The 21,049-nt window shown below is 39.5% G+C and overlaps 1 protein-coding gene across 1 annotated transcript in view; it reads right to left on the bottom strand.

Annotated features, from left to right (window-relative positions):
* Positions 1-14,314: 14,314 nt before the first annotated feature.
* Positions 14,315-21,049, bottom strand: part of LOC143023418 (uncharacterized) — a 15,031-nt gene continuing 8,296 nt past the window's right edge. The window contains exons 2-4 of the mRNA XM_076181940.1: positions 19,053-19,254; positions 17,976-18,954; positions 14,315-14,333 (exon numbers count right to left, since the gene is read on the bottom strand). Of these exons, the coding sequence (XP_076038055.1) occupies positions 14,315-14,333; positions 17,976-18,954; positions 19,053-19,254 (1,200 nt within the window). The remainder of the gene's footprint in view (positions 14,334-17,975; positions 18,955-19,052; positions 19,255-21,049) is intronic.

The raw sequence follows: 21,049 nt of genomic DNA, 5'->3' as shown, positions 1-21,049 counted from the left end.
ACACCAGACATTATTCTACTCAACTCGATAGGTAAACACACAGTCAAAATATTTAATTACAACACACACACACAAAACACTTACAACGAAGACAATGCCGGAATAGCCATAGCCATTAAACAGAACATAAAATACAAATTAATAGACGACTTTGACGAAGACATGTTAGCCATAGAAATACACACAAACAAAGGACCCATCATCATAGCCACTACATACCTCCCACCACGAAGACCATACCTACCAACACAAGACATACTGAAAATCACACAGAAACCACAACCAACATACATCATAGGAGACTTTAACGCAAAACATAAAACACTAAAACATTCACACAATAATCACGTAGGAAAAAACATACACCACCTCATAACGCAAAACCACCTCACCTTCCTTGGTCCAGACTTCCCAACTTGCATTACACATAACGGAACAGGCAACCCAGACATGATATTCACCAACCGACACCACCACCTTACATACAGAATACACCCAGGTGACATAACATCTTCAGACCACATACCTCTTCATTTAACACTCTCCACCACAGCGATCACTATCCCCACACCACCTAGACTACATTTTAAAGAAGCAGATTGGAAGAAATTCAAAACAATTCTAGAAACAACTACAGAAGAATACAACAACACAGAAACACAAAACAACACAAGCATCCAAACAAAAAACACACAATATATAGACGGAAAAATAGAAAACTGGTACAAACTAATTAACAATGCAATCACACAGAGCATCCCTACAATACACTACAAACAACTACCCACACCAAAAACATCTAAAACACTAAAACAACTAATATGGAAAGCAAACAACATAAAAAACAAAGCCATAGCTAAAAACAACTGGACTCCACACATATCACAAACAATAAAACAACTACAATTACAGATATTAGAAGAACACAAAAGAAACTATGAAGAAACATGGAACAAACTAATTTCAAACATCAAATTCAACCCCAAACAACCAAAAGACTTCTGGAACACAATAAAGAGACTACAAGGATCTAAGACTAACACTTTACCCTACATAATTCACAACAACGAAAAACTACACGACGACAAAGACAAAGAAGACGCATTCAGACAGGTATGGCAAAACATTTTTCAAATCACACCAGCAGAAAACACGCAATTCGACACAAACCATGAAACTAAAATACTCACACACATAACACAGCACCACCACCAAACACAAACTTACACAAACATAGACTTAAACAGACTAGACACTGACAACTACATCGGAGGACCCATATACCTAGAAGACGTTAAAAACATAATCAAACACACCAAAAACAAAGCTCCAGGACATTCAGGCATAACGAAACAAATACTCGCACACCTACCAAACATAACAATACAACTACTCACAGACATATACAACGAAACACTTAGCCTAGGATACTTCCCACAAAAATTCAAAAACTCAATCATCACATTCATACCGAAACAAAACAAAGACATCACACAAATACAAAACTACAGACCCATATCACTACTAGAAACACCCGGAAAGATATACGAAAGACTAATCACAAACAGACTTTGGCACACTTACACGAACACAACATGCTCAACCCTAACCAACACGGATTTACACCTGGCAAAGGAACACATACAGCACTCGCCATTCTTTATGAAACAATTGCAGACGCACAAAGACACAAACACGCATGTAACATAATTTCTCGTGACATCTCTAAGGCCTTCGATAAAGTATGGCACGAAGGCCTTAAATACAAAATCATACAAACACAACTTCCAGACACCATCACGAAAACACTGTGTAGCTTCCTAGACAACAGAACAGCAAGAATAAAAATAAACCACCACATAGGACCACCCTTCCCTCTCCAAAGCGGAGTACCCCAAGGAAGCGTTCTCTCCCCAACACTATTTAACCTATATACATCAGACATACCACCACCTTCACACGGAAGCTACACTATACAATACGCAGACGACGTCACACAAATAATCACATACCCTAACACTACAGGAAAACACATGCTTGCCAGAAAGACAGAACACGAAATCACTAAAATCAACACATACGAAAAACAATGGAAACTATCCACAAACACAAACAAATTCCAATTACTACCCATCTCAACACGCAATCCACCACCAATAAAAATAAACAACAACATAGTACCATACAACAGACAAGCACGTATCCTAGGTCTCACCATCAACAAACAAGGAATAAAACACCACATCAAAAACAGAATACAAACCACAAAACATACACTCAACAGACTAAGACGCTTCAGAGGACTCACACCAAAAACACAAATAAAACTTTACAAAACACTAGCACGACCACAACTGGAATACCCACCAATAATCACAGTCACTAGCACACACACAAACATCAAAGCCATGCAAACCTTACAAAACAAAACATTAAGAAATATACTAAAACACAAACCACCATACCTTGAAACACAAGAACAACTCCACAAAACAGCTAACATAGAAACAATACACTCAAGACTAATCAGACTGAGTAGCAAAGCATGGCATAACATACTAGAACACAACTTAATACCCCCACCTCCTCAATCAACAAAGAAAACTCATGATCACATAAACTGGCCCAGGCTTAAAACTGTATTAGGTTAACATCCAGCCCTTCCGCCTCAGACATGGCCCCTAGCTAATCAAAAAAAAAAAAAAAAAAAAAAAAAAAAAAAAAAAAAAAAAAAAAAAAAAAAAAAAAAAGGGAAGGTTACGTAATTTTGATATAAAGTACTTTACGATTAACTATACATAAAGCATATCTCCTCATACAAACACACATATCCCCCAGGATATGTGTGTATCATTTAAAACATAATAATAGCATAAATCATACGGCACATTAGCTAAGCACTTACGTACGTAACCCCCCCCCCCCGCAAAAAAAAAAAAAAAAAAAAAAAAAAACTATAAATATACGTATATATATATATAATTCAACTGGGAGCAGGTATGACATGACTTATCACTAAATATAACTAAATAAAAACCCAAATAACTTACTTAACTTTCACGGCACAAAGCCCGCACAGAGTCACACCTGCTCCTAACTCCTAAATATGTATTATCATGTGCACAAAGAAGGAAGGACTTGTACTAAAATATAAAATTAACAACTAAAAACATCTTGCCATTCAAAGTTAATACAATATGCATAAGAAGAAATAAGTCCTTCCTTCACATCATAAATATGATTAGCTAGATAGGGATTTTTTATATAGCATAGATAGGATGACCGTATGAACTATCATTATACCATGCAAGTGGGTCCGCCCCACACTATTACACTTCACTTCTTTCACTTTCTAACCTTTACCTTCACCTTTCACCCCCTCCCCCCCCTCTTGCCCCCCACACTTCTCACTTACCTGTCGTTATTATTTATTTATTATTACCTTCTTAAATGAGAGAGAGAGAAAAGACACCACCCGATACGGACGTGAACGCTCCTCAGCTCCAACGATCAACCATAACTCCAACACCGTTACCCGAGCCAAGGCACTTCCTACGCCTCTCGCTCTGACGGTTCATGCCCCAATAACCCCCCTTTCGACTGAGCATAGCCCTTGTCGGTCTTAAAACTTGCTCAGTCGACTGGTGGGGAGGGGAACCCCATCTCCCGGTCTCCCGCTCCTACAGCGGACTCGGCATAGGGCCAACGACCTAGGCAATCAAGGCGTTCCATACGCTGCGAGTGGGCACTAGGGCACCAGACGGCGCAATTACTTTCCCTTATCCTGCCGCTAGCCACTTAGCCAATTACGAGCTCCGTTAGGCCATTCAGGACAAGTGAGCACAGACCGTACCCCTACGAACCCCCCCCTCCCTCATACCATTCCCTCCTTTTCCTTCCTTTTTTACTTTCGAACTCTGACACATACACATCACAGAACACACACACACACCAAGCCCAGCGCCTCGGCGCAATGGGCAGACTCAAACTTCGAGAAACCCGGCCCACGGCCGGCTCCAACAAAAGGAATATCATATGGAAAACATTATCGACCCTCAACATACACGTACACAAGCTATTCTCCAACGGACCCCTTCACACCATAATTGCCGACGACACCACTATTGAAAACCTAACCAAGAAAACTTCTAAAGCGGCATTCACCAAAGAAGGACTGGAAGTCAATGACCCACCCGAGCTTAACGCCAAACGGACACTAGTAATTAAACAGGTAGATGAACACATTCAAGACAAGACCACAGAAGAAATCAAGGATGAATTTGAAAGGCTAAACCCAAACATCAAAATAAATGAGGTTATCAAGATCCCGAACGCCAAGACCATTATGAAAGTGAAAATGGAAACATCTGCTATGGTCAAAAGATGCCTTGAAACCGGCATCCTTCTGTTTAGCCAGTCATTCCCCACACACGCCCTCAACCAAGAAATTTACGTTCAACTGCCACAATGTACCAGATGCTATTCCTACGATCATACATTCAGAAACTGCACACAACCAAACACTTACACTATCTGCTCATTCTGCTCCTCCACCGAACACAGAATAAACAATTGCCACAACGCCATAAAGAAATGTCTAGCCTGCAACCAGAACCACCCAACTTATGCATCAAGATGCCCAGTTAGAAAAGAACTAATCAGGAAGAAGACCCAGGAACTTAAAACACAACACTCATCCACACACACAAATACATCATACGCCAACATAGCTTCAGGAAATACCACTCAGTCTACACCAATGCCAACAACTACACCCAACCCTATAACACTCAAACACCTAACGGTCATCAACACTGCCATTATACACGCAAACATCACAGAAGCCGCCACTCCAGGAACATACCAACACACGATAAACGAATATTACAAAGCCAACGGACTTCCCACAATAATCATTCCTCCCTCAGTCATCAATCCAACACCAATACTCAACATGTTAAACAACACCAACCACTCCCACACTGAACAAGAAAACATGGAAACAGAAGAACAAAGAAACAAAAGACCACTCACCTCAGAACAAACAACAGAAACCCAACAACCTTCCAAAGCCAAGAAAACAGAACAAGATAACATACCCATACAAATAATAACACCAGACACCAATGACATGACAGACGACGCAATCCACCAAAACACACACACTCTCCTACAAACAGGCAAAATAAAATACATCTACACTAAGGACATACCTGAAGAAACAATAGAAACACTAATAAAACAAAAAATACTAGACCTGACAAAAGCTCCTATACAAAGACTGACTGAAACAAGATACAAAAAAACAAAACAAGGATATTACGAAATACGCAAACACAAACCTACAGACACACCACACTGGACAACCAACTGCCAATGAATCACGCGCACATGAACACAATACACATAATGCAACACAACGTAAAATCCTGGACAAAACACAGACAACACGAACTATCCAATTACTACCTAACACAATCACCAGACATATTACTACTCAATTCCATTGGCAGACACACAGTCAAAATACACAATTACAACACATACACAAAAAACACATACAACGAAGACAACGCAGGCATAGCCATATCCATTAAAAAAAACACAAAACACAAACTTCTTGACGACTTCGACGAAGACTTATTAGCAATAGAAATAGACACAAACAGAGGACCCATTATCATAGCCACACTATACATCCCACCACGCAGACCCTACATACCAAAACAAGACATACTAAAAATTACACAAAAACCAATACCAACATATATAATAGGAGACTTCAACGCTAAACACCAAATATTTAACCACACATACAACAATCAAATAGGAAGAAATATCCATCCCCTAATAACACGAAACCACCTCACCTTCCTCGGACCAGATTTCCACACAACCATAACACCCTTTGGCTCAAGCAACCCGGACATGATTTTCACCAACAGACACCACCACCTTACATACAGAATACACCCCGGAAACATAACATCATCAGACCACATACCTCTCAACCTCACACTTTCCACTACGGCCATCACTATCCCCACACAACCCAAACTAGCATACAAACTAGCAGACTGGAAAAAGTTCAAAACAATACTAGAAACAACAACAAATGAATACATAACCACAGAAAAACAAAACACAAACAACCAAACAAAAAACACAGATTACATAGACAACAAACTAAACATATGGTACAAACTCATAAACAACGCAATTACACAAAGCATACCAACGACACAACATAAACAAGTCCCCACACCCAAAACATCCAAAAAGCTGAAACAACTAATATGGCAGGCAAATTACATAAAAAACAAAGCCACACTCGAAAACAACTGGACGCCACACACAATAAGAACAATTAGACAAATACAAACATTAATACTTGAAGAAAGCAAACAAAGTTACGAAGACACATGGAACAACATTATATCAAACATCAAATTTAATCCCCAAAAACCACAAGAATTCTGGAACAAAATAAAACAACTCTTAGGATCAAATACCCCAACCACACCATACATAATACACAGTAACGAAAAAATACACGACGACAAAAACAAAGAAACAGCATTCAGACAGGTATGGCAAAACATATTCCAAATCACACCAGAAGAAAACACGCACTTTGACACGAATCACGAAACAAACATACTAACCCACTTAACACAACACCTCCATCAAACACAACCATACACAAACATAGACCTAAACAGACTAAACACAGACAACTACATTACCCAACCCATACAACTCGAAGACGTCACAAACATAATAAAACACACAAAAAACAAAACACCCGGAGAATCTGGAATCACTAAACAAATACTCTCACACACACCAAAAATAACTAAACAATTGCTCACAGACATATTCAACGAAACACTAAGCCTAGGATACTTTCCCCAAAAATTCAAAAACTCAATAATCACCTTCATACCAAAACCAAACAAAAACATAACACAAATACAAAACTACAGACCCATTTCACTACTCGAGACACCAGGAAAAATATTCGAAAGAATCATCACAGACTAATGGCACACCTACACGAACACGACCTGTTAAACCCACACCAACACGGCTTCACCCCCGGCAAGGGAACACACACCGCACTCGCCACCCTATATGAAACAATTGCAGACACACAAAGACACAAACAAGCATGTATAATTATTTCAAGAGACATATCTAAGGCCTTCGACAAAGTCTGGCACGAAGGCCTTAAACACAAAATACTACAAACACAACTCCCTGACACTATCACGAAAACACTGTGTAGCTTCCTCGACAACAGAACAGCCAAAATAAAAATAAACCAACACATAGGACCAGCCTTCCCACTCCACAGTGGAGTCCCACAAGGAAGCGTCATATCCCCAACACTCTTCAACCTATACACAGCAGACACCCCTCCACCATCACACGGAAGCTACACCATACAATACGCAGACGACATAACACAAATCATCACATACCCCAACACCACAGGAAAACAAATGCTTGCCAGGAAAACACAACACGAAATCCACAAAATTAACACATACGAGAAACAATGGAAAATTTCAACAAACACAAACAAATTTCAACTCCTAGCCATTTCATCACGACAACCACCACCAATCAAGATTAACAACACCATAATACCATACAACAAACAAGCACACATCCTAGGCCTCACCATAACAACACAAGGAATACAAACACACATCAAAAACAGAATAAGAATAACACAAACCACACTAAACAAACTAAGACGTTTCCGAGGACTCAAGACAAAAACACAAATACAACTATACAAGACATTAGCACGACCACAACTAGAATACCCACCCATAATCACAGTCACAAGTACACCTACAAACATCAAAAAAATGCAAAAATTACAGAACAAAACAATACGTAGTATACTAAAACACAAACCCCCCTACTTAGAAACAACACAACAACTTCACGAAACAACTAAATTAGAAACTATACATGCACGATTGATAAGACTGAGCAGTAAAGCCTGGAACACCACTTTGGACATCAACACTCTACCACAGCCCCCACCAACCAATAAACATAGACATGACCATAAAAACTGGCCTAGACTCAAAACTATTCTTGGTTGAGCCCTTGGTTGAGTTCTTGGTTGAGCCCCTGGACTTTCCCCTAGCTAAAAAAAAAGAAAACAAAAAAAAAAAAAAAAAAAAAAAAAAAAAAAAAAAAAAAAAAAAAAAAAAAAAAAAAAAAAAAAAAAAAAAAAAAAAAAAGGTAGGAATACGTACGTAAGTACTAAGATTAACTGTAATATCTGGCACAATAGCCACCCATAAACACACGTATCCACAAAGATACGTGTGTAATAATTATAAATACTAGCAGTCACATGGCACATAAGCCATTTCTAAACGTACGTATCCCTCCCCCCCAAAAACAAAATAAAAAATAAAAATAAATAAAAACAAAATAAAATAAAATAAAATAAAATAAAAATAAAAGGAAGATTACGCATGTTAGAACTAACATATAATTAACATAAGAACTCTCAAGGCACTTGCCACATCCAAACACACATATCCACACGATATGTGTGTATAATTAACTTACAATACTTGATAATAAACCTCATAGGGCACATTAGCCAATAAAAACAACCGTAACCTTCCAAAAAAAGAAAAAAAAAACAAAAACATATATATATATGTATATATAAATTTATTTGAGAGCAAGTATGACACAGCCTAACGAAATAATAACATTAACTAATATTAAAAAACTTTACATTAAATAACAAATCTTGCATCAATTCACGGCCTATTGCCTATACTAAGTCACACCTGCTCCCAACCTATGCAAATATATAACCTTCTATGAAATATGCAATGTAGGAAGCACTCATGAAACTTATTTGTATTCAACAAAACACTATTTACACTAAAATCAACATCATCACACCAAAAGGTATACCACCAAATGAGTGCTTCCTACATACCTATTAATATTATTACATGTAATTATTATCAAATGTTTAGCTAGTTAGGGAACCAAATTTTTAGTGAGCTAGGATGACCTCTTAAAAACACAAACTACAACGCAAGTGGGTCCGCCCCACACTATCTCTCTCACACTTCCTTCACTTTCTAAACTTTCCTTCACCTTTCACCCCCCCCCCTCTTGCCCCCACACCTTCTCACTTCACTGTATTCTATTATTGTATTGTATTGTACCTTCTTAACGAGAGAGAAAAGACACCACCCGATACGGACGTGAACGCTCCTCAGCTCCAACGATCTCGCCAATCAACAATAACACCGTTACCCGAGCCAAGGCACTTCCTACGCCTCTCGCTCTGACGGTTCATGCCCCAATAACCCCCCTTTCGACTGAGCATAGCCCTTGTCGGTCTTAAAACTTGCTCAGTCGACTGGTGGGGAGGGGAACCCCATCTCCCGGTCTCCCGCTCCTACAGCGGACTCGGCATAGGGCCAACGACCTAGGCAATCAAGGCGTTCCATACGCTGCGAGTAGGCACTAGGGCACCAGACGGCGCAATTACTTTCCCTTATCCTGCCGCTAGCCACTTAGCCAATTAACGAGCTCCGTTAGGCCATTCAGGACAAGTGAGCACAGACCGTACCCCTACGAACCCCCCCCCCTCCCTCATACTATTTCCCTCTTTTTCCTTCAATTTCACTTTCGAACTCTGACACATACACACTACTGAACACACACACACACCAAGCCCAGCGCCTCGGCGCAATGGGCCGTCTCAAAATCAAGGAAACCCGGCCAACCACCGGGACGACCAAGAGAACCGCAATCTGGAAAACTCTGTCAACACTCAACATACACATACATAAACTCTACACAAGCGGACCCCTTCACACTATCATCGCGGACGATTCCACCATCGAGGAATTAACGAAAAAACCCAACAAAGCCACTTTCGTTAATGAAGGCCTGGAAGTAATCGACCCACCAGAACTCAATGCGAAGAAGACCCTGATCGTCAAGAACGTAGATGAGCACATTCACGAAAGGGAACTAGCAGATATCAAGAATGAAATAGAAAGATTAAACAACATCAAAGTGAACACTGTCATCAAACTAAAAACAACAAAGACCATCATTAAGATTAAACTCGAAACATCGGCCATGGTTAAAAGAACTCTAGAATCTGGATTACTTATCTTCAACCAATCCTTCCCCCCCCACTCACTGACACAAGAAACCTTTATACAACTCCCCCAATGTACACGTTGTTACTCTTACGAACACACACTCAGACACTGCACACACCCAGACACCTACACCATTTGCTCCGCCTGCTGCTCCACCAACCACCGAATCAACAACTGCCACAATGCGTTAAAGAAATGTATAGCCTGCGGACAAGACCATCCTACATATGCAGCAAGATGTCCGGTGAAGAAACAATTGATTAAGAAGAAATCCCAAGAAATCAGGGAGCTGCCACACACAACCACACACCCCAACATAACATATGCAAACATAACGACAGGTAATGCTACTCAGTCATCACACACACCAACACCCAACCCTATAACCCTCAAACATCTCACAGTCATAAACACTGCCATCATACATGCTAACATAACCGAAGCTGCAACACCAGGAACATACCAACAGACAATTGATGAATACTACAAAGCCAATGGACTCCCCACTATCATAATCCCACCCTCAGTTATCAAACCATCAGCCATACTTAACATGTTAAATAACACAACACCCACACAACCTGAGGCAATGGAAACAGAGGAACAGAGAAACAAAAGACCACTGAACACAGAACACACAACTGAAACTGAACAACCCACAAAATCAAAGAAAACTGACCAGAACACAGACATAACATTACAGATAATAACACCCACCACAATAAACATGACAGACGAAGAGATACACCAAAATGCACACACACTTCTCCGAACCAACAAGATCAAATACATATACACAAAGGAAATTCCAGAAGAGACTGTAGACACCATGATAACACAAAGACTAATAGACTTGACAAAGGCCCCCATACAAAGACTGACTGAAGCAAGATATAAAAAGACACAACAAGGATTCTACGACACTCGCAAACACAAACCAACAGACACACCTCACTGGACAGTCAACAGCCAATAAACCAAACAAACATGGACACAATACACATAATACAACACAACGTACAACACTGGACATTTCACAGGAGAAACCAATTATGCAACCATTACACAACACAAACACCAGACATCATACTACTCAATTCTATAGGGAAACACACAGTTAAGATATTCAATTACAACACACACACACAAAACACATACAACGAGGACAGCGCAGGAATTGCAATAGCCATAAGACGTAACATAAAATACAAACTGTTAGATGACTTCGACGAAGACATGCTAGCCATTGAACTACACACAAACAAAGGACCCATCATCATAGCCACAACATACCTCCCACCACGAAGACCATACCTACCAACACAAGACATTCTTAAAATCACACAAAAACTACAACCTACATACATCATAGGAGACTTCAACGCAAAACATAAAACACTGAAACACACATACAACAATCACGTAGGGAAAAGTATACACCAACTGATAACACAAAACCACCTCACCTTCCTAGGTCCAGACTTTCCAACATACTTCGCAAACAACGGAACAGGCAACCCAGACATGGTATTCACCAACCGACACCACCACTTTACATACAGAATACACCCAGGCGACATAACATCATCAGACCACATACCACTTCATTTGACACTCTCCACCACAGCGATAACTATCCCCACACCACCTAGACTACTATTCAAAGAAGCAGACTGGAAGAAATTCAAAACAATTCTAGAAACAACTACAGAAGAATACAACAACACAGAAACACAAAACAACACAAACACCCTAACAAAAAACACACATTACATAGACGAAAAAATAGAAAACTGGTACAAACTAATAGACAATGCAATCACACAGAGCATCCCTACAACACACTACAAACAACTACCCACACCAAAAACATCTAAAACACTAAAACAACTAGTTTGGAAAGCAAACAACATAAAAAACAAAGCCATAAATGAAAACAACTGGACTCCACACATATCACAAACAATTAAACAACTACAAACACAGATACTAGAAGAACACAAAAGAAACTATGAAGAAACATGGAACAAACTAATTTCAAACATCAAATTCAACCCAAAAAAACCACAAGACTTCTGGAACACAATAAAGAGACTACAAGGATCTAAGACTAACACTTTACCCTACATAACTCACAACAACGAAAAACTACACGACGACAAAGACAAAGAAGACGCATTCAGACAGGTATGGCAAAACATTTTCCAAATCACACCAGCAGAAAACACACAATTCGACTCAAACCATGAAACAAAAATACTCACACACATAACGCAGCACCACCACCAAACACAACCCTACGCAAACATAGACTTAAACAGACTAGACACTGACAGCTACATCGGAGGACCCATATACCTAGAAGACGTTAAAACCATAATCAAACACACCAAAAACAAAGCTCCAGGACAATCAGGCATCACAAAACAAATACTCGCACACTTACCAAACATAACAATACAATTACTCACAGACATTTACAACGAAACACTCAGCCTAGGATACTTTCCACAAACATTCAAAAACTCAATCATTACATTCATACCGAAACAAAACAAAAACACCACCCAAATACAAAATTACAGACCAATATCACTACTAGAAACACCTGGAAAAATATACGAAAGACTAATCACAAACAGACTTATGGCACACTTACACGAACACGACATGTTAAACCCTAACCAACACGGATTCACACCTGGCAAAGGAACACATACAGCACTCGCCATTTTATATGAAACAATTGCAGACGCACAAAGACACAAACACGCATGTAACATAATCTCACGTGACATTTCTAAGGCCTTCGACAAAGTATGGCACGAAGGCCTTAAATACAAAATCATACAAACACAACTTCCAGACACCATCACGAAAACACTGTGTAGCTTCCTAGACAACAGAACAGCAAGAATAAAAATAAACCACCACATAGGACCACCCTTCCCTCTCCAAAGCGGAGTACCCCAAGGAAGCGTTCTCTCCCCAACACTATTTAACCTATATACATCAGACATACCACCACCTTCACACGGAAGCTACACTATACAATACGCAGACGACGTCACACAAATAATCACATACCCTAACACTACAGGAAAACACATGCTTGCCAGAAAGACAGAACATGAAATTAATAAAATCAACACATACGAAAAACAATGGAAACTATCCACAAACACAAACAAATTCCAATTACTACCCATATCACCACGCAATCCACCACCAATAAAAATAAACAACAACATAATACCATACAACAGACAAGCACATATCCTAGGCCTCACCATTAACTCACAAGGCATAAAACACCACATCAAAAACAGAATACATACCACAAAAAATACACTCAACAGACTAAGACGCTTCAGAGGACTAACGACAAAAACACAAATAAAACTTTATAAGACACTAGCACGACCACAACTAGAATACCCACCAATAATCACAGTCACTAGCACACACACAAACATCAAAGCCATGCAAACACTACAAAACACAACATTAAGGAGAATATTACAACACAAACCACCATACCTAGAAACACAAGAACAACTCCACACAACAGCAAAAATAGAAACTGTACACTCACGACTCATACGACTGAGTAGCAAAGCATGGAACAATATAGTAACACACGATATAATACCCCCACCCCCACATTCATCTAGAAAAACACATGACCACATAAACTGGCCCAGACTAAAAACCATATTGGGTTAACATCCTGATTTCCGCCATAACCACGGCCATTAGCTGATTATATATATATATATATATATATGAAAAAAAAAAAAAAAAAGGAAGGTTACGTATAGAAATTAACGTCAAACAACATCATTATGTCACATAAGGCACATAGCCTCACACAAACACACATACCCACAGGATGGATATGTGTGTAATATTTAGTCATAACACCAAAACTAGAATTCATAGGCACACTAGCCAACACCACTAAACGTGACCTCCCTTTACAAAAAAAAAAAACAAAAAAAAAAACTATTAATTAAATAATTCAATTGAGAGCAGGTATGATATATTCTCCTAATAATCACAACCTTAAATGAATAAAACGAAACCCCAACCAATACTTAATCTAATTTAATTATCAAGGCACAAAGCCAAATATAGAATCACACCTGCTCCCAACTCCTGTAAATTTATTATTATGCATACAATGAAGGAAGGACTTATATTAACTAATATTCATAATCATATCATAAATAACTGTTCTAAACTTAAAATTAACACAAAATGCACAACAAAAATAAGTCCTTCCTTCACACCAAATATTTATTATTAGATAGATAAGGAAACTTTTGACTGAGCATAGATAGGATGACCTTATATATATTTATAAACCATGCAAGTGGGTCCGCCCCACACTTTCAAACTCACACTTCCTTCACTTTAAATACTTTACCTTCATCTATCACCCCTCCCCCCCCCCTTGCTCCCACACTTCTTACTTACCTATCCTTAATTATTATTATTATTATATACCTTCTTAACTTGCCTCTAGACCTTCAAGACCAGAACATCGCCTCTACACCAATGAAGTCCTTCTTACCCTGAGAAAGCCTCTTATCGAGGTGAAAAAACTCCGAAGTTTTAGGTGTCGTTGTCAACAGTTTTTTACATGCTGTTACATATTTAATAGAAACCATCGGCATTCTCCAGCGCCTTTCTTTTCACATTCACCATGGATGATTTCGTTCATAAGCTGAATGAAGTTGATAGGAAGTCCTTCCTTAAACTTAAGAAGATACAACTGAAAATAGTTAAATCTATTAGCGCAGTTGATTTTAATCAAAATTGTCTCCGTGAGAACCTGTGCCCTAGAAGTATATATATGTATATATATATGTATATATATGTATATATATATATACATACATATATACATATACCTAGGCTTTTTCCCCCTTACAAGGGAGGTATCCAAAAAGGAAAAGGCATAATGTCAATCCCTCCCATTCCATCCCTGAATACACTCTACACCCCTCCACCCTCTCTCTCATCTTAGCATCCGTCTGGGGTATTGGCTGCTTGTTATTGTGGCAAAGTAGCATGCAGTTGATACTTTAGGGTCTATATGGGGCACCCCTACGGACCAGAGTCACACATCATTTTGTCTATGATAGAGAAAAACTCTGATCATAGAGAAATGATGACACATTTATTCCCTGTGGTGGGGGAAAAGAATACTGCCACCAAGTATTTCCTCTTGGATCGTAAGAGGCGAGAAGAAAAGGACGGGGATTGGGACTAGGTATCCTTCTCCTTGTAGCCCCACAGGGGACGTTCCTAAAAGAAACAGGCAAAGAATATGTATATATATATATATATATATATATATATATATATATATATATATATATATATATATATATACATACATACATATACCTAGGCTTTTTCCCCCTTACAAGGGAGGTAGCCAAAAAAGAAAAGGCATAAAATCATTCCCACACATTCCATCCCTGAATACACTCCACACCCCTCCACCCTCTCTCTCATCTTAGCACCTACTGGATGACGGGTCATCTCCGCACCTTGTCCAGACGACAGGGGTGAATGGAGAATGGTTGTATATGGAAAATGTTGTGATGCATGAGGTGGAATGGACGAGGGAATGGGGGGGGAGGTAATGTGTGTGAGCAAAATTTCGACGCAGCCCAAAGGGATTTCTCCCTGTCCTCTCCTTTATATGGGGGGGGGTCGCCGATTTAATGAAGCGGCCTTGCTGTGGATGTGCTGTGTCTTGCGACACTGCTTCTGACCCAGGGCAGTGGACAGGGTGCAGGGATGACCCGTCATCTAGGAGGTGCTAAGATGGGAGGGAGGATGGAGGGGTGTGGAGTGTTTTCAGGGATGGAATGGGTGGGAATGATTTTGTGCCTTTTCCTTTTTGGCTACCTCCCTAGTAAGGGGGAAAAAGCCTTGGTATATGTATGTATGTATGTATATATATGTATATGATATGTATATATATATGTATGCATATGTGTACAGTATATATATATACAGATATATATATGTATATAATATATATATATATATATATATATATATATGTATATGTATGTATATATATATGTATATATTTATGTATATATACAGTATATGTATATATATATATATATACATATGTATATGTATATATATATATGTATATACAGTATATATATATATATATATGTATATACAGTATATACAGTATATATATATATATATATATATATATGTATATATATAAATATATATATGTATATATGTATATATATATGTATATATATGTATACATATTATATATATGTATATATATGTATATACATTATATATATATGTATATATATATGTATATATGTGTATATATATATATATATGTCTTGTTAAAGACCAATGCTAATTCAGTTTCAACTATCTTCTTAGTTGTTTTTTCCATTCTTCTTATGTTTCTTATAGTCCAGGGGTAGATTAAACACAAGTCTACCGAGATCCATGGTATATTGACACTAATTATATAAATACAATCGCAAGCTTTCGGTTGTTACATACAACCATCTTCAGGCAGATAAAATGACAGGAAAAGGTCCATGTCAATTATGCTAAGGAGTTACAAAATGACAAGGCTTTATGGTTCCAGTGAGATGGAATTAGGAGAGGTTCGGGTCAGATCATTATGACTGCGGGGGTGGGAAACTGGACGGTGAGGTGGAATTGGGAGAGGTTCGAGTCAGATTATGACTGGGGGGGGGGGGAACTGGACAAGGTGTCCGTTGATGTTATATGTCATATTGTCGAAGGAAATTTTGTCCTGGTGTGACGGATTCTTTGTTTAAGAGTAAGGTGCCTAATGTGTTTGTTTGTATGTTGATGATTGGTGTGTGTTGTGAAATGTAGACTTTCTCCAGGATGTGTAGCTTTTTGTGATTGTTACAGTGTTTGAGTATTTTGGTATTGTTAACTAGGTCTTGTCTTGTTGGATTTCTGTTGTGATATTGAGTCATATGTTTCCGTATGCTACCATCGCGGGCATGCATTGTGAGCCTTTGGCTAAGTGAAGTAGTGGTAACACCAATATAATTCATGTTAGGCAGAAGTTTGCAACCTTCTTCGGAGCAGGAGTATTGGTATACCACATTCGCTTGCTTTAGGGTGTTGTTATCTTTTGTCAGGTTATTCTTCATGAACAGGCTAGAGACGGTTGTGTTTTTGTAGTATATAATTATGGCTAATTTTTCTTGTGGGTTGATACATGTGACATTCCTTGTGATGATTTCTTTTAAGACCCGTTCGTCAGTTTTATATGCGGGTGTCATTTGATTCTTAAAGAAAATTTTGTGTATAGTCTGTGTGGGTTTTTGTTCCTGTTGAGTTTGGGTACGTGTCAGAAAGAGGTTGATTTCTTTGTCTATGATAGTGTTTGAGTAATCGTTGTTGATGAGTATCTGTTTCAGTCTCAAGAGTTCTGTGTGAAGTAAGTCCCAAGAAGAACAGTTACGAAAGGCACGTCTTAAATATGCTCGAATGACGCTCAGCTTATACCTATCGGGGCATTCACTGTCGGCATTCATGCATCGTCCAATGTCTGTCTCCTTCCTGTACACTTTAGTTTCATGTCGGTCATTTCGGGAATTGACAAGGACGTCGAGGAAGGGGATTTTGTGATGTAGGTTAAGCTCATATGTGAAGTTCAGGACTGAGGAAGATTCCATGGCTTGTTGGAGATCTCTTAGGTGGGATTTGTTCCTAATTTCCACGAAAATGTCGTCAACATATCTGCAGTACAGGTGTGGTCTTATGTCAGGGTTTTGAAGTACTGAGTTTTCCAGGTTGCACATGTAAAATTCTGCAAAGGTACAACCTAACGGTGAACCCATTGCAACGCCTTCTATTTGGTAAAAGAGATGTCCTATTGGGCTCTTAAAAGGGGCTTCGGTCGTGCAAGCAATGAGTAACTGCTTCAAGATATTCTCAGGAATTTTAGGAGGGGGCAGTTGGGGGTGGTGGTAAACATTGTCCATAATGATGTTTATCGTGGGAAGGATTGGAACGTGGGAAAATAAGGACTGTACATCGAGCGATGCCATGATTCCTTGGGGCTTTGTACTGTGAAGGATGTCTAAAAACTCATCGATAGATCTTAACGAGTATTTCTTGGGTATATAGGGTGTGATGATGCCGTTGATTTGCTTGGCCAGACGGTACGTAGGGGTGGTGACCTGTGAGATGATAGGTCGGAGAGGGGCGTCAGGTTTATGCGTCTTGACATTACCGTAGATGTAGCCTGGGGAATATTCACCGATGATGGGGGGGATATGTAGATGGTCTATTGCTGCGTTGTTAGCTGTGATTAGTTTGTTAACCTTTACCTTGAGTTTGCTGGTGGGGTCGCTGGAGATCTTCTTGAATTTTGTGGTGTCGGAAAGTATGAGGTTAAGCTTGGAAAGGTAGTCTTCTTTGTTCAGTAATACGTATATTGAGGACTTATCTGCTCGCCGAACTGTGATGTCTGGGTTGTTACGCAAGTCGACGGCTGCTTGTTTGAGTTCCGGTGAAAGGAGGGAACTACCTTTGTGGCTGCGTCTTTTCGTAGTCTCCGCTAACAGTTGAGGTCTTAGGTCTGGAGAAACTAAAACTTTACCTTCTGTCTCGAGGGTAAGAAGAGACTGGAGAAGGAGCTCTGTTTCCGCAACCTTATCCACTCTGTCGAACTTAGGTTGCAGGTGACAGTTGAGACCTAGGTTGAGGAGTTCTTTTTGGGCTTCTGTTAGAGAAAAATTGGAAAGGTTGAGAAACCCTTCTGAGGGTTGGGGAAGGACGAGGGGGCCCCATATAGGTGGCTCAGCTTCTTGATGGTCTTACTTCTCTGAATGTGAGTGCAGCGTTGTTGGATGTTGTTTAATGTGGTCGTAATTTCTTGTTGCACTTCAGGAGCTAGAACAAAGCCTTCAAATTGTTCTTTCAGTTGATTAAGTTGGTGCTGCTGGTTTCTTAGGAGTTCAGATTTTTGGTTGATTTGCCGTTGGATCAGTTGCTTCCTGTATTCCACGGTTGGGTGTCGTTTCTAACTGCCGGGTCATGAGGGTTGATATTAGTATATTTTGGCAGTAAATTTTCTTGTAGACATGTCTTGTTAAAGACCAATGCTAATTCAGTTTCAACTATTTTCTTAGTTGTTTTTTCCATTCTTCTTATATGTTTCTTATAGTCCAGGGGTAGATTAAACACAAGTCTACCGAGATCCATGGTATATTGACACTAATTATATAAATACAATCGCAAGCTTTCGGTTGTTATATACAACCATCTTCAGGCAGATAAAATGACAGGAAAAGGTCCATGTCAATTATGCTAAAGTAATAAAAAGATGTTTTGGAAAGAAATTAAGAGAGGAAGAGGAGGCGAATCAAGTAGAGAAGAAAAGGTGAAAGGTACAGATGGAGAGATGATAATGGAAGAGATGGCAGTAAGGGGAAGATGGGCAGAATATTTTAGGGAGTTGCTAAATGTGAAGGAGGATAGGGAAGGAAAGATAGTTGCAGTGGGAAATGCGAAGAAAATGAGACAGATGAGTGAGGAGAATGGAGGAGAAATAAGGAAGGATGAGGTGAAGGCAGTTGTAAAGATGATGAAAGCAGGTAAGGCAACTGGTCTGGATGGATGCCATGCAGAATGTCTGAAAAAGGGAGGTTCAGTGATGGTGGACTGGTTGGTGAGGTTATTTAATGTTTGCTGGAGAGAGGGTAGAGTACCGGAGGACTGGAGAAGTGCCTGTATAGTTCCTCTTTACAAGGGAAAAGGGGACAAGTGTGAATGTAGTAGTTTCAGAGGGATTAGCCTGTTAAGTGTAGTAGGGAAGGCTTATGGGAGGATCTTAATTGAGAGGATTAGGAGAGGATCAGAAGGAGTAATTGGTGAGGAACAGTGTGGATTTAGGACAGGTAGAGGTTGTGTAGATCAGATCTTTGTGGTAAGACAGATATGTGAGAAAGCTATAGGTAAGGGGAAGGATGTTTTTTGGGCTTTAATGGATCTGGAAAAGGCTTATGATAGGGTAGACAGAAAGGCACTGTGGGAGGTTATGCAGATTTATGGGATAGGAGGAAAGCTTCTGGGAGCTGTCAAGAGTTTTTATGAGAGTAGTAGAGCTTGTGTCAGGATTAGAAATGGAGAGAGTGAGTGGTTTGAAGTAAAGGTGGGACTTCGTCAAGGATGCGTTATGTCGCCCTGGCTGTTCAACTTATACATGGATGGGGTGGTGCGAGAGGTGAATGCTAGGGTAGTGGGTCAGGGATTGGAGATGGTTAAAGAAAATGGAGAAAAGTGGGAGGTGGGCCAGCTGTTGTTTGCGGACGACACTGCGCTTGTGGCAGGGTCAGAGGAGGGATTGAGGAACCTGGTGGCAGAGTTTGGGAGAGTATGTGATAGAAGAAAGCTAAAGATAAATGTGGGTGAAAGTAAGGTGATGAGATGTACAAGGGGTGAAAGTGGCAGTAGACTGGAAGTGAACATTAAGGGAGAGCGACTGGAAGTGGATAGTTTTGGATACTTGGGTGCAAGTGTAGCAGGAAAAGGTGGGGTGAAGGTGGAGGTAGAATGTAGATTGAGAGAAGCGAGTAAATGCCTTGGTGGATTAAAGAGTGTAATGAGGAATAGACATTTGGGAATGGATTCTAAGAGGAGACTGTATGAAGGAGTGATTGTGCCAACAGCACTGTATGGGGCAGAAACGTGGAACATAAGAGAAGAAGAGAGAAGGAGTTTGAATGTGTTTGAGATGAGGTGTCTGAGAAGTATGGTGGGGGTTACTAGGCTGGATAGAGTGAGAAATGAGGAGGTGAGGAGGAAAACAGGGGTGA

The sequence above is a fragment of the Oratosquilla oratoria genome, unplaced genomic scaffold, assembly GCF_046742065.1.
Source record: "Oratosquilla oratoria isolate Oo_2021 unplaced genomic scaffold, ASM4674206v1 SCAFFOLD47, whole genome shotgun sequence".
NCBI classification, from domain to species: Eukaryota; Metazoa; Arthropoda; class Malacostraca; order Stomatopoda; family Squillidae; genus Oratosquilla; species Oratosquilla oratoria.
Note: the sequence above shows the minus strand (reverse complement) of the source record. Positions and strands in the feature narration are given on the sequence as shown.